Here is a 20,280-nt window from a genome sequence, read left to right as displayed (position 1 = left end):
CGGCAGCGGACCTGGCCCAATTTGCCATGGCCGAGCAAGAAATACTGCATCTCCAGTCCAAAAAGGCTTGGGATACACGCTCGGCCAAAATGGAGGCCGAGAACAAAAGGTACCTGGTCCGGCTGACTGAGTTGCTGGACGAAAAAGCAGCCCTTGAGCTGGCTCTTAAAGCTGAAAGGGACGCAGTACTGCTGGCGGCCGCGAAACTTCGCAAAGAAAACCGCTATCTTCGGGCGAAGATCCATGCGCTGAAAGCAGAGGTTAGTGCTACTGAAGAGGCGGCCAAGGAAGCTCTAAACGAAGTGTTAGATACTTTGAAATCCTGGGCAATGAAGGCCTTCGAGATGCTGGCCGAAGAGGACGACATCCCCAGATATGTTCGTCGGCTAGAATTTCAGGAGAGTCTTCATAAAGCCGGCATTAAAGGGGAGGAACCTCCCGTCTTCAAAGAGTCCTCAGAAGATGAGGAGGAGGAAGAAGAGACCGAGGCCCATGACGAAGAAAACAAAACACCTCCAGAAGCTTAACTCTCCTATTCTCTGTCTTGGCCGCAGGCCACTTGTACTTTGTAGTTTTTTAGTTTTTTGTGTATCTTTAGACTAGTTTATAATTTTTCTCTTTTAATCATATATAAAAGAGTTGTCTTTTTTCTTGCTACAAAGCTTCGTAATTTCATACATATGACACCTATCTTTTAATCCAATTTTGGGCAAAAATGCAAAGTACGAAAAACAACTCGGCCTAAAACACCTCAACCAGCGCAATCAGCTCTAATTAGCCGAATACTTTAATTCAATTATCAGATATGCCAAGTTAAAAACCTGTTCAGCCTGAAATTTGGCTATCCTTCGTCAGAATTTGCAATACTATCTTTTTGTACAAGAACTTGGTTATCTGCAGTATATTAGGTCCATATATGCCCCCCTTCTTGGACAAAGAGAAGTCAGTGCCCTCTTTTTAGTTCAAGAAGGAGAATGACCATAATTTGCTAGATAACTTGGACATTTGATGAAAGCTATGGAAACTCGTCCATCCTTGTTAAAAATATGAAATAACTTGTTCCTTTACTAAGGTTGTTATCTCAGGGTATGGCTTTTGGACGGAAAGTAGGACACTTTTACTAAAGCGTCCTAATTCCAGCCGACTTCGTTTAGGAGATGTTTAACTCTTTAAGTTAACAAATTGCAGGCCTATATCATGGGCTATCCTTTATAGGATGATAACATGTTGGCCGGTCTCCTAATAGAAGTTTTTACTTGCTCTTCTGCTTTATAAGTCTGTTTGGCCAATTGCATGCATCTTTAGACAACAAAATAAGGCAAACATATCAAACAGAGAGACAGTCATAGGAGAGAAGTAGATTTGTATTATATGAATTTTGCTTAGCTGGGAGCCAAGATACATGTATACATTTCTACTTTTTCATTATTAGGCACTAAGAAAAGATTACACTTCCTTGAGCTATATCTTAAACAAAGTATTTTTTCAAAGTGTCAAAGTTCCACGTCCTAGGAACATAACGACTGTCCATACACTCCAGACGAAAGGTGCCACTTTGAACTTCTTGGACGATTTTGTAGGGTCCCTCCCAGTTCGGAGTGAGCTTGCCCAGCTCCTTGGCCCGGCCTATTGCTTCCATTTTTTTCAGGACGAAATCTCCTACTTTCAATGGCTGTCTAGCCACTCGTTTGTTAAATTCTCGAGCCATTCTTAATTTGTAAAGTTGCATCCTTAGAAGCGCATTGCCCCTGACTTCAGGAACCTGATCCAATGCCGTCCGGAGGGCAGCCCAGTTGGTGTCCTCTGAATACAACATGACTCGCACAGTCGGCTCCTCAACTTCAATAGGGAGAACGGCCTCAGCGCCATAGACGAGCATGAACGGAGTTTCTCCAGTTGAGTTCTTGGCTGTTGTTCTAATTAACCATAAAATCAACTGTAACTCTTCTACCCATAATCCTCTTGCATTATCCAGCTTCTTTTTAATTCCAGCTCATAGGATCTTGTTGAAAGCTTCGACCTGGCCATTGGCCTGAGGATGGGCAACTGCAGCAAAGTGGGCCCTAATTCCTTGGTCGGCCAACCATTGACGGAGCTTGGGCATCTCAAACTGTGGTCCATTGTCAAAAACACTGGATTGAGGCATACCAAACCTTGTGATGAGGTTTTTCTAGACGAACCCTTTGACGTCATTGGTGGTAATTCCCCTCATAGCTTCAGCTTCCATCCGTTTTGTGAAGTAGTCGACGGCAACTATCACAAATTTTTTCTGGCCGGCTGCTATAGGAAAAGGGCCAAGAATATCTATTCCCAATTTGGCAAAGGGAAGGGGAAAAAGGACTGGAGTTAAGTAGTTGGACGGCTTCTGATAGACGTTGCCATGCCTTTGACAACTATCACATTTTTTTGCATAAAGCAAAGCGTCCTCCTTCAAAGTCCTCCTTAAAGATTTTTCTCCTAACCCCCTTCCCCCAATGTGGGAGGCACAAGCTCCCTCATGCAGCTCTTTCAGGACTTCCATCCCGTCCTTTCTAGTTATACATTTGAGAAGAGGCCGGTTGAAGGATTACTTGTACAGAGTTTCATTCCACAACTCAAACCACTTGTCCCTAGCCTTTACATACTTGGCCTCCATGAGATCAAGGGGTAGCCGGCCTGTGTTCTTAAAGTCGATGATGGGCCTCATCACATCGTTTTCTCGGCTGAGAAACAGGAACTCCTCTGGATCAATGCTCTTGGCCGACTTCGCCTCCCAGAACACAGTTCTTGGCACATCTCCTTCAGCCGAACTGGCTAGCTTGGAGAGAGCATTAGCTTGATGATTTTCTGACCTTGGCACTTAGTCGAGCACAAATCGCTTTAATGACTTTATTTCTTCTTTGATCAAATTCATGTACTTACTCATAGATGCTTATTTGCATTCAAAATCCCCATTGACTTGACTGACCACCAGCAGAAAGTCTGTCTTTGCTTCAATTTCCAGACACCGGCCACTTTGCACATTCTGATGCCGGCTAAGAGAGCTTCATACTCCGCTTCATTGTTCGAAGCCTGGAACTAAAATTTCATAGCATACTCAAATTTTTCCCCTCTGGTGATTGGAAGATGATCCAGCTCCACAACCATTGGCGTGGACGATCCATCCACCATTAGGTCCAATGCCGCTTCCCCTCTACTGGATCTTGAACGCATTCTACCGTAGGCCGAGTAAGCTCTACAATAAAGTCTACCAAGGCTTGCCCCTTAATTGCTTTTCTGAGGGCTCGAATGATAAATCAAACATATTGAGCTCCACGGCCCACTTCAGCATTCGTCTAGATGCATCTATCTTATGCAATACTTGCTTCAACGGCTGGTCAGTATAGACTAGAATACTGTGAGCAAGGAAATACGATCTCAGCTTTCGGCTGGCCATCAGCAGCGCCAGGCCGAACTTCTCTATCATTGAATACCTTCCCTCAGCGTCCTTTAGCACATGGCTAACAAAGTAGACGAGTGTTTGTACTGAGTCCCTTTCAGCTAAGAGAACAGCACTAACCGCAAACGGGGACACGGCCACGTAAACATATAATTTTTCTCCTTCGGCCGGGATGATTAGCCTGGGAAATTGCCGAAGATGCTCCTTTACCTGCTGAAGAGCTTTCTCTGCTTCATCCGTCCACTCAAATTTTGCATTCTTTTTTATTGTTGCAAAGAAATGATGACACTTATCGCCAGATTTAGATAAGAATCGTCCAAGGGCGGCCAGACACCCCGTCAAACGCTAGACTTCCTTGATCTTGGACGGAGAAGACATAGACAAAATTGCTTGTATCTTGTCAGGGTTGGCCTCAATACCTCGTTGATTGACTAAGAACCCTAAAAACTTCCCGGCTACCACTCCAAAAACGCACTTCTGCGGAATGAGCTTTAATTTGTATTTCCTCAAAGTCATGAATGTTTCTCTTAAGTCATCTAGATGATCCATCTCCTTCGGGCTTTTGACAATCATATCGTCAATATAAGCCTCCATATTCCTTCCTAATTGCGGCTGAAAGACTGTGTTTATAAGCCTCTGAAAGGTGGCTAGTGCATTCCTTAGGTCGAAAGGCATCCTAAGCCAGCCATAGAGACCCTTTTCAGTAATGAATGAGGTATTATCTTGGTCCTTAGGCCACATAGGAATTTGGTGAAAGCCTGAATAGGCGTCCATAAAGCTAAGTAGTGCATGCCCTGCTGTAGAGTCAACCAACCGATCAATTTTACGCAGAGGGAAACTGTCCTTAGGACAGGCCTTGTTCAAATCGGTGTAGTCAACACACATCCTCCAAGTGCCATTCGGCTTGGGGACCATGACCACGTCGGCGATCCAATCCGGATAGTAGGTTTCCCGGAAAAACTTGGATTTTAGTAGCTTTTGGACTTCCTGATCAACCGCTTGGTTCCTGGCCGGACCCAGGTGCCTCTTCTTCTGCCGGACTGGCTTCTACCCCAGCTCTATGTTTAACTTATGCACAGCAACTTCGGGATCAATCCCTGGCATTTCCTCAACAGTGTATGCAAAAACATCCTCAAATTTGTTTAGCAAGATAATAAAGGTGTCCTTGGTCTTGAGGACTTAGGTAGGATCCAACTTTCAGCGTCCTTTCTGGACGTTCTGGACTCAAGCAAATCTCAACTAGGCTTTCCACTGGCTCTGGACGATCTAGTCCCAAGCTCATGATGGCCATTACTTCCTCAGACCAAAATTTTTCTCTTCCTTGATAGCCAAACATCTTCTTTTCTTATTCGGTAAGAGCATGGACGGCTTGCTCTCTAGAAGGGGCTTCATTTGTGCCTTTTCTACTTCTTGCTTTAATTCACTTATCTAGCCTTTTAACTTCTCGGCTGGTTCATCCTCCATGGCCCTTGGCCGCTCTGACTTCTCTCCTTTCCATGATGATGGTTTTAGGGTGGTAAGGTAGCATTCTCTCGCGGCCTGCTGATCTCCATAAAGAGATCCAATCTTCCCACCATCACACTCGAATTTCATAAGCATCAGATGAGTCACTATGACGGCTTTGATGTGATTCAAGGTAGGTCGTCCGAGAATGACATTATAAGCTGTCAGATCTCGTACTACCAAGAATTTTACAAAAAGCATTCGGGCAACCTCCTTATCTCCCACCCTGACGGGTAAGGTGACCGTCCCCATGGGATGAATGACTCCTCCACCGAAGCCAATAAAAGGATGATTGACAGGAACTAAATTATTTTCATCAAACTTCAACCTTGATAGACAATCCGCACTGATGATATCGGTAGAACTTCCTGTATCAATCAGGATCCGTCTTACCCTGAGATTTGCAATTTTCATCTCTACCTCCAGTGGGTCATCATGAGGCGTTCTTATCTTCCACTGGTCTTGCTCGCTGACCACTATTTTGGGGAAAGGGTCAAACTCTGCCTGGTTGGTAAGCATCACCTGGCTGAGTTCCCGCAAATAGTTTTTGTGGCCGTGATTTGTAGGACCTCCGGCTGCAAATCCTCCAGAAATTACCATCACCACATCCTCATCAGTGCTCTCATCATCTTTTCTTCTTCCCTGACGATTGTCCTTCTTCTGGAATTTTCTACTGGATTGAGGTAGATAAGAGTTCATTTTAGCCTTGCGGGCTAAGTCTTCCAATGCTCTTTTCAGATGCTTACACTCATTCATCTCATGACCACAATCTTTGTGGAAATGACAGTACTTACTTTTGTCCCTGTTTCTGTTGGGCGTCTTCATTTCTACCGGCGCTTTCAGCTCATGCTGATCCTTGATCTCCATGAGAATGGAATACTGATCCTTGCTGAACTCTATGGGCTCAGCTGAGGCTGCCGGTTCAGGTCTTCTGCTTCTTTTGGACGAAGTTGTCATTGAGGTCATTGCCCAAGTTTCAGCTTTCTTGGGGACACTCTTTTTTGGCTGACCAGCCTCTTCAACTTTCTTTGCCTCCGGATGTTTTGCTTCCGCATAAACTTCCGTAGCATGAATAAAAGCTTCGACCTCCTTAAGGGCCTTAGTTAGGGTGGTTATTTTCTTTTTAACCAAATCGAACTTAAAACTTCCAGGTCTCAAACCTCGGATGAAAGCATCAAATGCCACACCAGCATTCAGATCCTGGATCTGCAATGCCTCTAGGTTAAATCTCTTCACATAGCTTCTCAAGGCTTCTTTAGGCCCCTGAACAACCTTGCCCAAATGCATGCTGGTCTTCTTCTCTTGCCGATTAGCTACGAAATGGCTGGTAAACAATATACTAAGCTTAGTGAAATTGTTCACTGAGTTAGGAGGAAGATTGTTAAACCACTTCTGCGAAAATGGGGGTGTTTAGTACATCTTTTCCTCAGAAAAGTGTACTTTAGCCCATACAACCTGCTAACCCATGTACTTTACCTACATAAGCAAACGCTACATGTAAGGCTAGGATAGTGCCACGTGTCATCTCTGTAGCCATTGATTTTCAGGCTACAACACAAGTGATTGCGCCAAGCAAGCTATGCTTAGTGATACACTGCAACATGGTCAAGTGGAGTAGGTTGATTGGAGCAAAAACAACTTCTAAACTTCTGAATTGTTGATAATCTTTGATGCTGATTAACTCGGCCTGCTGTCCGTAAGGAAATAATCTAACAGAAGTTGAGAAACAACATAAGGGACAATAGGGACGTATAATAACTAATCGTAGTGTGATACAATGGTGGTGGAGATAGCGATAGGAAAAGAATTAAAGGCTAAGTTGTTTTCAAGAGTATTGAAGTTTTCACATTCTGATATCTCATAAACACATCAGCGTTGCCGGAGTTTTTAATGTATCTTAGTTTCAAATATTTTTAGGGTTTTTCTTGTTACATACTATTAATGTGAAAGTTTGTTTTTTGTAGAGTGTTCTTGAAAGGTTAACGTGGTTTTAGATAATGCACAATAAGTGATGTCATTATTTTTGTAAAAGATGAAATTACTGTATGATTCCCTTTTATCTCGAGGCCGGGGGTGGGTTATCTACGAATTCAGTGTTACAACATTTTTTGTTTGATGAATAAGAAAAGAGTAACATGTAAAAAAATCATACATTGCAGTTTGAGAATGTGTTTTGCTTGTACCATATTAGTGTTAAATATTATTTTTGTTTATGGATAACAAAGATTATAAGATGATACACACTAGTAGAATAAATGCTATTTGCTACGCTGATATTGCTACGGTTTTACCTATATGCAGCAATATAACACACAAAAAGAAATAAAAAATAGAAAATGACAATATTGTTGCGGTTCCCGCCAAAAACCGCAGCAATATTGTTCAACGGATAAATTTTGAAAAACATGTGGGGCCCATAACAACTAATTTATGCGTTTCCACGTAGGACCGCAGCAATATATTAAAAAAATATTTTTTAATATATTGTTGCGTTCCTACGTGGCAACCGCAGCAATATTAGCTGTATATGCTGTTTTAAATAAAACAAAAAATTCGGCCCAGTTAGGGTTTGTTTCCCTCTCTCCCTCTCATTACATGTCCTCAGCCGTTTCTCCTCATTCTCCCCCTCTCTCTCCTCACTAGGGTTTTTGCCCTCTCTCCTCTCTCTCTTCGGTCGCCCTCTCTCTCTCCTCTTCGGCGCTGCTTTCGCCCTCTGTCTCCTTAAACCGTCTTGTCTCCTCTCTATCGTTCTCTCTCGTCGCCTTCGAAGCAATTATCGGTCCATTCTTGTTTTTGCTGTATAATTCTTCCCCGAGTTCTGGGTTCCGTGAGTTTGTTTTTACAAGGCCTCGCTAGACTCTTGTCCTTGTATCTGCGTTTCTTGTTGCGGTAAGGCTCAATTATGGTAGACGATTTAGTGGAAGGATGGAAGAAATTTAGCCTTACAGAGGAATGGCGCATCAAGTAAGCCTGGCTCTTGTTGGTAAATTATTTACAAAAAGCTCTTTCAACATTGAAGCCATGAAATCAGTCCTCAGAGCTTCCTGGAAGCGACATGGAGGTATGGCCGTTCATGAAATTGACAAAAATCCTTTTATTTTCCAATTCTTTTCCCCGACTGACAAAGCGAAAGTAATAGCACTAATCCCTTGGTCTTTTAAGCAGTGGAGTGCTCGAGTGTGTGTATGTGCGTGGTCGTTCGAAGCAGACCGACGAAGGTGGTGCGTGTGAGCGAGGGTGTGAAGGCGAGCATCGTGTTCGAGTGTTGGGCGAGCGAGCGTCGCTCGTGGCTCGTGGTCGTCGGCCTTCGTCGTTCGTGGCTCGCTGGATTTCGCCGGCCTTTGTCGCTCGTGAATCGCGCCACCACCATGGATGAGAAGCAAAGGTCATGCTGTTCAGTTTTATCAGATGGCTTGGGTTGAAAAGCTTGGTTTGCGTCAAAGTCGTTCACACTTTTCTTTTTGTTTTTTTTTTTTGTTAATTATCTGTAATTCAGTAATTGTATTTGTTTTTAGATCTGTAATTCAGTAATTGTAAAATATTGCGTGAGTTAAAATATTCATAAACTTTCACTTGAATATCTCTGTATTTTCCTCTCATATAAGCTGATAAAGCTTCTGTTTTTACCTATGAGTTAACAGATCTTTGTGGGTAAGATCTTTATGGGCCTTGAGTAATGAAAAAAAAAATAAAAAATTTTTACCTGCCATGCATATATTGCTGCGGTTTCGGGAAGAAACCGCAGCAATATACCTGTATTTTTATTATTAAAAAAATATCTATTGCTGCGGTTTGGCCTAAAAAACCGCAGCAATATTGGTATATATTGCTGCGATTTAAAACCGCAGCAATATAATTAATACCTATTGCTGCGCCCTTAATTGTTGCGCGCCCCAAACCGCAGCAATAGGGCACTTTTTAACCGCAGCAAGTAGCATTTATTCTACTAGTGACATTTAGTTGCAATTTGAGAATTTTATAGTTTTAAGGGAAGGAAAGCATGAAATTCACCGTGGGACATTTATATTGGATCATGATCCAGGTCGATGTTCATTTACTTCTCCTTGCTCCTTATGGTTCCTTAAAAAATTAAGCATGCTGACCTTGTAATATTGACAGAGTTTATGATGATCATATGTGATTTTAGAAAACATAGTGGCTATTGTGTATGTGTAATGATTTGTGTTCCTATAATATCTTCTTCGTCATTGGTCATCAAATTTTACAATTATCATATATGCCCTACAAACCTCCATATGAAAAAGATAAATGTAACGTAGTGCTTGACTCGTAAATAATTACTACTATCCCCAACAGTAGGTTCAACTATATGAGACTTGTGCAACAATGCCTGGACTTAAAACCAGATCCTGAGTTGTGCCTTCAAACATGCAAAAAGGGACCCACCTGGAGGTTTGGGTGGTATTTCCCCCTCTGAAGCTTAAGTCAGGTATCAGGAGTATGAAGGAACTTTTAAAGGGAGAAAGTAAAGAGAGAGAAAGAATTTATGGCAGAATAACAGTACTATCCTCTGAAAAATGTATCTTTCCCCTGATTTCAAGGACTATTTATAGTGTCTGAAATGACTGTTGTACCTTGATGTCACCCTAATTTGAGGGCATTTGATTGGCTAAGCAATAATATTATGACACTTGGTGATCATTGATTGGAGAGTACATATCACCTATTATAAAAAGATGCCCTTGGATTTTACTGGGCCTAAGTACATATTGGGCCAGAAGAAGGGCTAGTACAACTTCCTTTATTCAGGAAAGGTGTACATTAGTCCATACATTTTTCTGGGCCATGTACTTTACTGCAGCAGCAAAGTGCCACATGTAGGGTTGTGATGAGGCCACGTGTCCCATTTATAGTCGTTGATATTTCAGGTTACAACGATTGCCCCTTAAAAGAGGATCTTTACCAGCTTAGGCGCCAAGACGGCTGGAATTCTCTTTTAACCGACATGAAGCCCTATCTTTTTCAAGATGAAATGGGCGTCATTTAGCCGGTCTTAACAGGTCAACCCTCAAGAGTTTTTTGAATGCAACGGTTACTTTACCGGAGATGGAGGTCATTTTTACCTCCTTATAAATATGTTCCCTTGTCCTTTCTGAAATCATTTTCACATCCTTGAGAGAACTTTTTAGAAAGAGAGACTCTGCTCAATTCCTTACTGATCCTTAGAGAGAGAAAGAGCCTTCTTCCAAGACCTCGCTAAGTTTCTTCAATCCGTCCAAGACCTTCGCTAAGGTTTTTCCATCCGTCCGAGTAATTTCTACAGGTATTCCTTTTGTTAATCCTTACTTTGTGTTTTTCCTTTTTCATTCTTTTTAAGAAAAAATGGATTCGTCCTCTTCATCGAACAATCCCGACCGCTTAAGGGTTGGTCTTAACCCTAGAACAGAGAGCCTTTCTTCCTCGGCATATTCTAGAGATTGGCTTATTCTGGCCGGACATGCATTTTATTTATTTGGACATGGACGACGAAGTCAGATGTCCCAGTCTTTACCTCTGCAGGGTAATTTGGCGCGCGTCAAACAAACAGCTCGTATTAGACGAGGGGTGAATCTCCCGGCCTTCTAGCTCGGGAATGGACGTATCAACAGGCCGAGTCCCCGAAGGAGGGGAGCGTGAGATTCAAAGTGCTCGGCTAGCCAACCGAACTCCCTCTCCTGAGATCGTCCAGGAAGAGAGGATCCCCCAAAGGACCTCCGAGGCCAGCCCGTCCGGACAAGTTGCGGCGATGGACGAGCCTAATGAGGTGGAAGTCTCCTCAAACCCGTCTTATGACTCGGAGGAGCCGTGTACCACGTCTTCTTAAATTAGACGGCGTTCAGGTCCCCTATCAGACCCCAAATTCATCCTGGCCGACGATAGTTGGCTTGGACGAGTAGGATCGGACCTCAGACATTTTTCTTCTGCAATACCAATGTCGGGTTCTCCTTCGTACTGCTAGGTAGGGAGGATACCATAGTAAGTGCGCCGGCCCGCCACTTTGCCGTTTATCGGCTAGCCTTGGACATAGGGTTACAATTTCCCTTGTATCCATTCATAAGCCGCTTACTTCATCATTACAACATTGGTCATAATCAGCTTGCCCCTAACTCATGGCAGAATATTCTGACTTTCTTGGTCGTCTGTGAGTTAAAGGGTGTTGATCCTTCTTTGGCTGCCTTTACCCAGATACATTACGTATCTAAACTTCCCAGAATAATTAATGGAGCTTGGTTCAGCGTTTGTAACCGTCATGACTTCCTGACGTCTTGGGATAAAACATCTAAGATGCATGCTTGGAAGGCAGAGTTTCTATTCGTCCAATCTCCCTCCGAAGCAGTTGCCAGACGTTGCCGCTATTTCAGCCGAGCCCCCACTAATACCGGCTGAACAGCTTCATTCCTGGAGGTGGAAGATGATTTCGCGGAGGAAATGATGGAGTACGTCCGAATTGCGGCGTACTCTACCCCTAATAGTTCGCCCTTTAAGGGTTCGTCCAACTGGATTCCCTTTAAGGCGATGTTTTATAATGACAACTTTCTGGTTTCCGCAGGCTTGCGGCAGGCCGAGGACAGAGGTATATTTGCTCAGATTTCTCTAAGTAAATAACTTCGTCTTACAATTGTATCTTAACCTTAGTGCATTTTTTCCTTTTCAGCTGCAGCCAAAGCCTTCCTGAAAAAGTCTTGGCTAGGAGACATAAGTATGTCTAAATTCACTAGCACGTTGTGGAAAGAGTACAATAAGTCCGGCTCTGAAAAGAGGACGCACACCTTGGTAAGTAAAAATTTTCTTTTTTTTCTTTCTTTTTTTTTTCCTTTTCTTTCTTGGACGAACCCTTCTTCAGAACGAAAGGCGTCCAAGAAGCATCAGGCCGGTCTTCTTAGACCCATGAGGCTCGTCCACGGGATGAGCCATCGCATCTGGACGCCCCCTTCTCCGGAGAGGAAGGCGGTCAACCTTTATAAGGTCGCTTCCCTCTCTTGCATGACCTCGTCCTTGGATGTAATAGTGTAATTGATTTTCTAAACGAGTTCTTCCTTCGCTCGCAGCTTCCAAGATAAAGGCGCCCTAACCTCTGGTGGCCGGTTTTCTTCTTGGGGAAAGCGTCGTCCATAACGCTTTTTTAACTTTCTTGGACGAACTCCCACCCAGCTAGGAAAAATTTGATGATGGTCTCCTTCTTTGGCAGGACCTCGTCCAGGGGCCAACTTTAGTTGAGTCTTGCCGATCTCCTTTTTCGGGCAAGCCCCGTCCAAGTTGGGATTTTGCTATCCTTATTATGATTACTCTCTTATTTTTTCTGACGCGTTTGTATTTAACTTGACTCTTTTCAGATAAATGTTGCAACGTCCAAGGCGTTGGCGGAGAAGGCGGCCACAAAGAATAGGTCGACCGCAACGGGAGACGCCCCTCCTCCCAAAAAATCCAAAGGCTTCACGGCCAAGAAAAAGAAAACTGACCAGCCTCCTGTGCCCAAGGTCGAGATTCCCCTTTCAACGGAGGAAGTTCCCCCCTCAGCCGAAGAGAAGGCCATGGTTATCTATATCGGCCTAGTGGGTTTGACACCCCCCATTACTTCTGAGCAACTAGGCGCGGTTGTACTCCTGGACGAGGTAGAAGGGGCCGAAAAGCAAGCTTCTCAGCCGGACGCGGCTGTGCACGGATCAGCTTTTTCTAGGCCGGTAGCAAGGCTGGTATCACAGATGCCTTAGGCTTATAGATCGGCCTCTCGATCTTCTGGTGAGTCTTACTATTCTAACATAGTTAGAATCCTGCGCGTGGGCGGACGTCCAATGAGTCTGTCCAACAAACTGGTCGTGGTTATACCCGTCCGATATACTGACGAGTCTCCTCTTTCAGATAAAAGCAAAGGGGAAGCTAAAGTAGCTCTTGACGGTTCTCCGATCTTATCGGACGACGATTCCTCAGCGGCCTTTGGGAGGATGACTTCGACCGATCGTGAGAAGCTCAAACAGGAGCTATTCAAATGCTTCCCTGAGCCTTACATCAAAGGCTTAAGAGGGGGTTCATCTGGGCATGTAGGCTACATGTCTCAACTAGCTGCTGAGGTACAGCCTTTATTTCTCCGCCGTCTTCCTTTTTATACTTAGCAAATTATACAACTTTTGCGATCGTCCTGACATGCCTTAAACTTCTGTTTTACAGCTTTTTGCTCGCTGTATAATAACTGAGGACTGGGCAAGGTTGCTCAGAAAAGAGAATAAGAAACTTGTCCGGGATGCCACCAAAGCTGCGGACCAGGCTCAATTCTCCATGGCCGAGTAGGAAGTCTTGCATCGCCAGTCAAGAGAAGCTTAGGAGAGGCGTTCAACCGAGCTGGAGTCGGCCAACCAGAGATACCTCCTCCGTCTAACCGAGCTTTTAGACGAAAAGGCCGCCCTTGAGCTAACTCTCAAAGATGAAAGGAACACGCCCCTTTTGACAGTCGTTGAGCTTCGGAGAGAGAATTGCTACCTCCGGGTAAAAATCACGAGCTGTAGAAGGAGGCCACTGAGGCTTTTGAGGCGGCCAAGGAGGCATTGAATGAGGTGATAAACACCTCCAATACTTGGGCAGTGAGGGCCTTTGAAATGCTTGCCGAACCCGACAACGTTCCCAGATATGAACGTTGTATGGAGTTTTAGGAAAGCCTTCACAAAGCCACCATGGCCGGAAGGGAGCTCCCAGTCTCCGAAGAATCCTCGGACGGCGAGGGAGAGGAGGAGGAGGCCGACCCAGAGACTCAAGCAGATGTTTCCAACAATCCTCCCGAGCCGGACGCTTAGTTTTTTTTTCTTTTCGATCTTGGCCGCAGGCCTTTTGTACTTAGCATATTAGTTTTTTTTTTTTTTTGTTTTTTGTTTTTAGCCTAGGTTGTAATCTTCTTTGCATTTTTACAAGAGAATCTCTTTTTTCACTTCTTGTCTCTTATTTCCATTTTGCTCATACTTTAATAATTGAATCCAAATAACTTTCCCAATTATAAGCAAATTGTTTTGGTCGAAGATGTCGACAATCCCATATGGACGATCTAATCCAATCATAAGAATAATAAACCAAGTGCAAAATTGTTCGGCCTGAAATGCTAGAGTTGTTCGTCAGAATTTTACTAAAGGTTGCACCAAGGCTTGGTTTTCCGTTCAAGGACGTTTTCTACTTGCATTAGTATATTTAATATGTATCCCCCTTCTTGGACGAAGAAATTTTAGTAAATTTCTTTGTTCTAAGAAGGAGAACCACGCTTAATGGTGGTATACTATGCAAATTATAATCTAGGATTGTGGCAATCCGTTCATCCTTGTTAAAGCTTTCAATAACTTATTCCTTTCTAAGGTGGTTATCACAGTGAGTGACCTTTCGACGGAAAGTAAGATCCTTTTACTAAAGTTTCTTGATTCCAGCCGCTTCGTTTAGGAGATTGATGTTAACTTTATAAGTTTATCAATTGGTGGCCTTCGTCATGTGTAATCCTTAAAGGATTTTGACATGTTGGCCGATCTCCTAATAGAGTGTTTTTGTTTTGTTGTTCTTTTTTGAATACCGGCGTGGCCGATGGTGTGTGCCCTTAATCAAAGAACAAGGCATAACAAGAAAAGTCGTAGTATTGAAGTAGATTTGTATTATATGAATTTTGCTTGGCTGGGAGCCAAGATACATGTATACATTTCTACTTTTTCATTATCGTGCTATGGCACTTAGTTAGCAGGGAATTACACTTTTCCAATTACATCAGATGTAGTATTTTTTTCAAAGTGTCTTAGTTCCACGTCTGAGGAACAGATGTAGTATTGAGCTTCGGAGAGAGAATTGCTACCTCCGGGTAAAAATCACGAGCTGTAGAAGGAGGCCACTGAGGCTTTTGAGGCGGCCAAGGAGGCACTGAATGAGGTGATAAACACCTCCAATACTTAGGCAGTGAGGGCCTTTGAAATGCTTGCCGAACCCGACAACGTTCCCAGATATGAATGTTGTATGGAGTTTTAGGAAAGCCTTCACAAAGCCACCATGGCCGGAAGGGAGCTCCCAGTCTCCGAAGAATCCTCGGACGGCGAGGGAGAGGAGGAGGAGGCCGACCCAGAGACTCAAGCAGATGTTTCCAACAATCCTCCCGAGCCGGACGCTTAGTTTTTTTTTTCTTTTCGATCTTGGGTGAAGGCCTTTTGTACTTAGCATATTAGTTTTTTTTTTTTGTTTGTTTTTTGTTTTTAGCCTAGTTGTAATCTTCTTTGCATTTTTACAAGAGAATCTCTTTTTTCACTTCTTGTCTCTTATTTCCATTTTGCTCATACTTTAATAATTGAATCCAAATAACTTTCCCAATTATAAGCAAATTGTTTTGGTCGAAGATGTCGACAATCCCATATGGACGATCTAATCCAATCATAAGAATAATAACACCAAGTGCAAAATTGTTCGGCCTGAAATGCTAGAGTTGTTCGTCAGAATTTTACTAAAGGTTGCACCAAGGCTTGGTTTTCCGTTCAAGGACGTTTTGCTACTTGCATTAGTATATTTAATATGTATCCCCCCTTCTTGGACGAAGAAATTTTAGTAAATTTCTTTGTTCTAAGAAGGAGAACCACCATGCTTAATGGTGGTATACTATGCAAATTATAATCTAGGATTGTGGCAATCCGTTCATCCTTGTTAAAGCTTTCAATAACTTATTCCTTTACTAAGGTGGTTATCACAGTGAGTGACCTTTCGACGGAAAGTAAGATCCTTTTACTAAAGTTTCTTGATTCCAGCCGCCTTCGTTTGGAGATTGATGTTAACTTTATAAGTTTATCAATTGGTGGCCTTCGTCATGTGTAATCCTTAAAGGATTTTGACATGTTGGCCGATCTCCTAATAGAGTGTTTTTGTTTTGTTGTTCTTTTTTGAATACCGGCGTGGCCGATGGTGTGTGCCCTTAATCAAAGAACAAGGCATAACAAGAAAAGTCGTAGTATTGAAGTAGATTTGTATTATATGAATTTTGCTTGGCTGGGAGCCAAGATACATGTATACATTTCTACTTTTTCATTATCGTGCTATGGCACTTAGTTAGCAGGGAATTACACTTTTCCAATTACATCAGATGTAGTATTTTTTTCAAAGTGTCTTAGTTCCACGTCTGAGGAACAGATGTAGTATTGAGCTTCGGAGAGAGAATTGCTACTCCGGGTAAAAATCACGAGCTGTAGAAGGAGGCCACTGAGGCTTTTGAGGCGCCAAGGAGGCACTGAATGAGGTGATACACCTCCAATACTTAGGCAGTGAGGGCCTTTGAAATGCTTGCCGAACCCGACAACGTTCCCAGATATGAATGTTTATGGAGTTTTAGGAAAGCCTTCACAAGCCACCATGGCCGGAAGGGAGCTCCCAGTCTCCGAAGAATCGGACGGCGAGGGAGAGGAGGAGGAGGCCGACCCAGAGACTCAAGCAGATGTTTCCAACAATCCTCCCGAGCCGGACGCTTAGTTTTTTTTTCTTTTCGATCTTGGGTGAAGGCCTTTTGTACTTAGCATATTAGTTTTTTTTTTTTGTTTGTTTTTTGTTTTTAGCCTAGTTGTAATCTTCTTTGCATTTTTACAAGAGAATCTCTTTTTTCACTTCTTGTCTCTTATTTCCATTTTGCTCATACTTTAATAATTGAATCCAAATAACTTTCCCAATTATAAGCAAATTGTTTTGGTCGAAGATGTCGACAATCCCATATGGACGATCTAATCCAATCATAAGAATAATAACACCAAGTGCAAAATTGTTCGGCCTGAAATGCTAGAGTTGTTCGTCAGAATTTTACTAAAGGTTGCACCAAGGCTTGGTTTTCCGTTCAAGGACGTTTTGCTACTTGCATTAGTATATTTAATATGTATCCCCCCTTCTTGGACGAAGAAATTTTAGTAAATTTCTTTGTTCTAAGAAGGAGAACCACCATGCTTAATGGTGGTATACTATGCAAATTATAATCTAGGATTGTGGCAATCCGTTCATCCTTGTTAAAGCTTTCAATAACTTATTCCTTTACTAAGGTGGTTATCACAGTGAGTGACCTTTCGACGGAAAGTAAGATCCTTTTACTAAAGTTTCTTGATTCCAGCCGCCTTCGTTTAGGAGATTGATGTTAACTTTATAAGTTTATCAATTGGTGGCCTTCGTCATGTGTAATCCTTAAAGGATTTTGACATGTTGGCCGATCTCCTAATAGAGTGTTTTTGTTTTGTTGTTCTTTTTTGAATACCGGCGTGGCCGATGGTGTGTGCCCTTAATCAAAGAACAAGGCATAACAAGAAAAGTCGTAGTATTGAAGTAGATTTGTATTATATGAATTTTGCTTGGCTGGGAGCCAAGATACATGTATACATTTCTACTTTTTCATTATCGTGCTATGGCACTTAGTTAGCAGGGAATTACACTTTTCCAATTACATCAGATGTAGTATTTTTTTCAAAGTGTCTTAGTTCCACGTCTGAGGAACAGAACGACCATCCATATCTTCTAGACGAAATGTGTCACTTTGAACTTCTTGGACTATCTTGTAGGACCTTTCCCAGTTTGGTGTGAGCTTACCCATTTCTTTGGCACAACCGACTGCTTCCATTTTCCTCAAAACAAGGTATCCCTCCTTCAATGGCCGCCTAGCCACTCTTTTATTAAACTCTTGAGCCATTCATGGCTTATACAGCTGCATTCTTAATAGAGCATTGCCCCTGACTTCAGGAACCTGATCCAAAGCTGTGCGAAGAGCAGCCCAGTTGGCGTCCTCCGAATAAAGCATGACTCACAGAGTTGGTTCTTCAATTTCAATAGGCAGGACGGCTTCCGAGCCGTAGACAAGCATAAATGGATTTCAAACATTTTTCAAAGCATGCCTAAACAAAATATTTTAACTTCCTTAAATCCTTAAAATAATTCCTTTGACTTTTAAAATAGTCAACCTTCTTTAAATATTTAAATCATTTCTTACTAAATTATGTTTAAATATAAATATATAAATACTAAAATATATTTATACAATCTATAAAATTACAGGGGATTACACTTTGCCATCAAAAATAAAAGGAAATCCAAAAGGCAAGTGGGGAAAAGGTGGGAAGGAATTAGCAAAACAAGTAAGGACTTGTAGCTTTTGTAAGAGAACCGGTCATTAATATTACAATTTGCCACTAAGAAGGAGAATTGCAATATAAATTGTCATCTGATATTGCAAAAAAGAGAAGATGGATGCCCAAGATTGTGAAGACTTAAATCCTATTTTTTCATTAAAATTTAGATCTCAAGTACTTGTTCCTTACTCATGATAAGTACTAAGTAGTATAGTATGTTAATTTTTGTGAGGTATATCATTTTTGATGAAATAATGATCTCGTTACAGGATTTTTTTTCAAATATATATGTTCTCATTACCGCACATGATCCTTTGATTAATGTGTTCTCTAATGTAACTGAACTGTACTATTGATCAGTTTAGTAAAAACACACATTAGCTACATTACATAACACACTCATTAAAGCTATAATGCATAATACTACTAAGGAGCTGCTATAACATTAAGAATCCTATTTTTAATTGGACTAAGAAAATCAAGATAAGAAGACACGTAGAGGATGAGAGAAATCAACTGAATAAAGGAATGAAGAGGTGAGAGAAAAGAAATGAGGGGATTTTTAATTATGACATTAATTGGAATATTCGTTTCTAGATTAATTTGAGCAGAAACTATCTTAATTCAAGCTTCTTATCCTATGGCTTGTGGCATAAGATAAAAAAATAAGTTAAGCACAAAACAGGGTACTAAGCTTTGCACAAAGTTGCAGTTTACTCATCTTAGTTATAAAAGTTGCAGTTTACTCACCTTAGTTATAAAAGTTGCAGTTTACTCACTCAAATCATAACTCTGTTAACTTTGCTTGCAACTTTCCATTAGTTAAATAGAAATACTGATTGGCACAAAAAACGAGAATGGACAGATATGCCCATTTTCTCTCTCTTCCTCCATAACTTTGTACTTTTCTTTCTCCCTCCACCCAACCCCCTTCTCCTCCGGTGACAATCAACAACCCATGACACCGACCATTCTTGAACCACAAATTCCATCACAACCTCCTCAACAACCCCTCGAAAGTTACCATTTCGAACTTTCCGACAACAAACAAGACATAAATCATAACAACATTGCGGACAACTTCTATATATGCATATCAACAATCAAGGTCCTACAGTTATTACAAGACATACGTTCATCAAGAGGGCAATCAACATGTTCTACATTTACCTTAGCTGGTGACATATCTTGAATTCGAGCCTCCATCTCTTTCTCCATCATCTCTTAATTAAACTGCTTGAAGTAAGGATACACTGCTTGCAACAAATACAAAGTGTGCTTCCTTCTATCATCCTCACTAATCTTGAATTTTTTTCTTCTCTGACAATTCTTGAATTGCACCTTCCACTAATGACAAGTACTTCCACCAATTTCATTCCCATCATCATCATCTTCCCTCTTCCTATTCTTCCCTTGTATTGGTGCGCGGTATGCACCCATACCCCTTGTAAGTCTGCCATTATTATTACTTTTTTTTTTCTTTGAAGCATTTTCACAAACACTTTCTATGCATTCCGGTTTCTCCTTAGGATCAACCTCCCCTAAACTACTTCTCAAAAACCCATCTTTGATCTTCACTCCTTCATTAAAACCTACATCACTTTCATCAATCTTTGAGTTTTTCCACTTCCTTTTTCGGGTACTAGAATCATTCTTCTCTCTTCTCCATTATTTTCTTGGTTCGGTTTTTGACCTCGTTTCTTAAGAGGCAATAACTTCCTAGCTTTCGACTCTTCATGATCATGGGTGGAGTTACTTTGTGGCGGATTTCCGACACTTTCTGGCGTCATTTTTGATGGATGACCCCTTTTGTTTTGGAGTCAATGCCAAAAAATGATCTCCTTCTTTGTTGTCTGAATTAATAGCACAAATGGTTGATTTACGTACTTTGCTCCGTCTGAATATATGGTTGATTGAAGAGAGGAGAGAGAAAATTTTAAGAAAGAAGATTCGGGGGGTTGTTAAAGAAACAAGATCCTAAAATACAACGACAGGAGGTGGAGTTGTGGATAGAAGGTGGTGAATCTGGTTTAGAGAGGTGGAGAAAGAAAGTTTGTCATTCTAGTTCTTTGGCCAAACAACTTTTTATATATATATTAAATTCAAAGTTAACAGAAAAGTTAACAGAGTTGTACTTTGAGTGAGTAAAGTGCAACTTTTACACCTTAGATGAGTAAACTGCAATTTTATTCAAAGTTTAGTACCCTCTTTTATACTTAACTCGATAGAAAAATTCTTTTTAAAAAGAAAAAAAAAAGTATTTATTTT

General features: G+C 41.8%; 1 protein-coding gene across 1 annotated transcript; it reads right to left on the bottom strand.

Moving 5' to 3' along the window:
- Nucleotides 1-4,846: 4,846 nt before the first annotated feature.
- On the bottom strand, nucleotides 4,847-6,458 carry LOC104893605 (uncharacterized). Its single transcript, XM_010679731.2, has 2 exons — nucleotides 6,402-6,458; nucleotides 4,847-6,127 (listed from the first exon to the last, which is right to left on the bottom strand). Exons 1-2 carry the CDS (start codon nucleotides 6,456-6,458, stop codon nucleotides 4,847-4,849), a joined length of 1,338 nt encoding a protein of 445 aa, XP_010678033.2.
- Nucleotides 6,459-20,280: the final 13,822 nt, after the last annotated feature.

Source organism: Beta vulgaris, chromosome 5 (genome assembly GCF_026745355.1).
Source record: "Beta vulgaris subsp. vulgaris cultivar EL10 chromosome 5, EL10.2, whole genome shotgun sequence".
NCBI classification, from domain to species: Eukaryota; Viridiplantae; Streptophyta; class Magnoliopsida; order Caryophyllales; family Amaranthaceae; genus Beta; species Beta vulgaris.
Note: the sequence above shows the minus strand (reverse complement) of the source record. Positions and strands in the feature narration are given on the sequence as shown.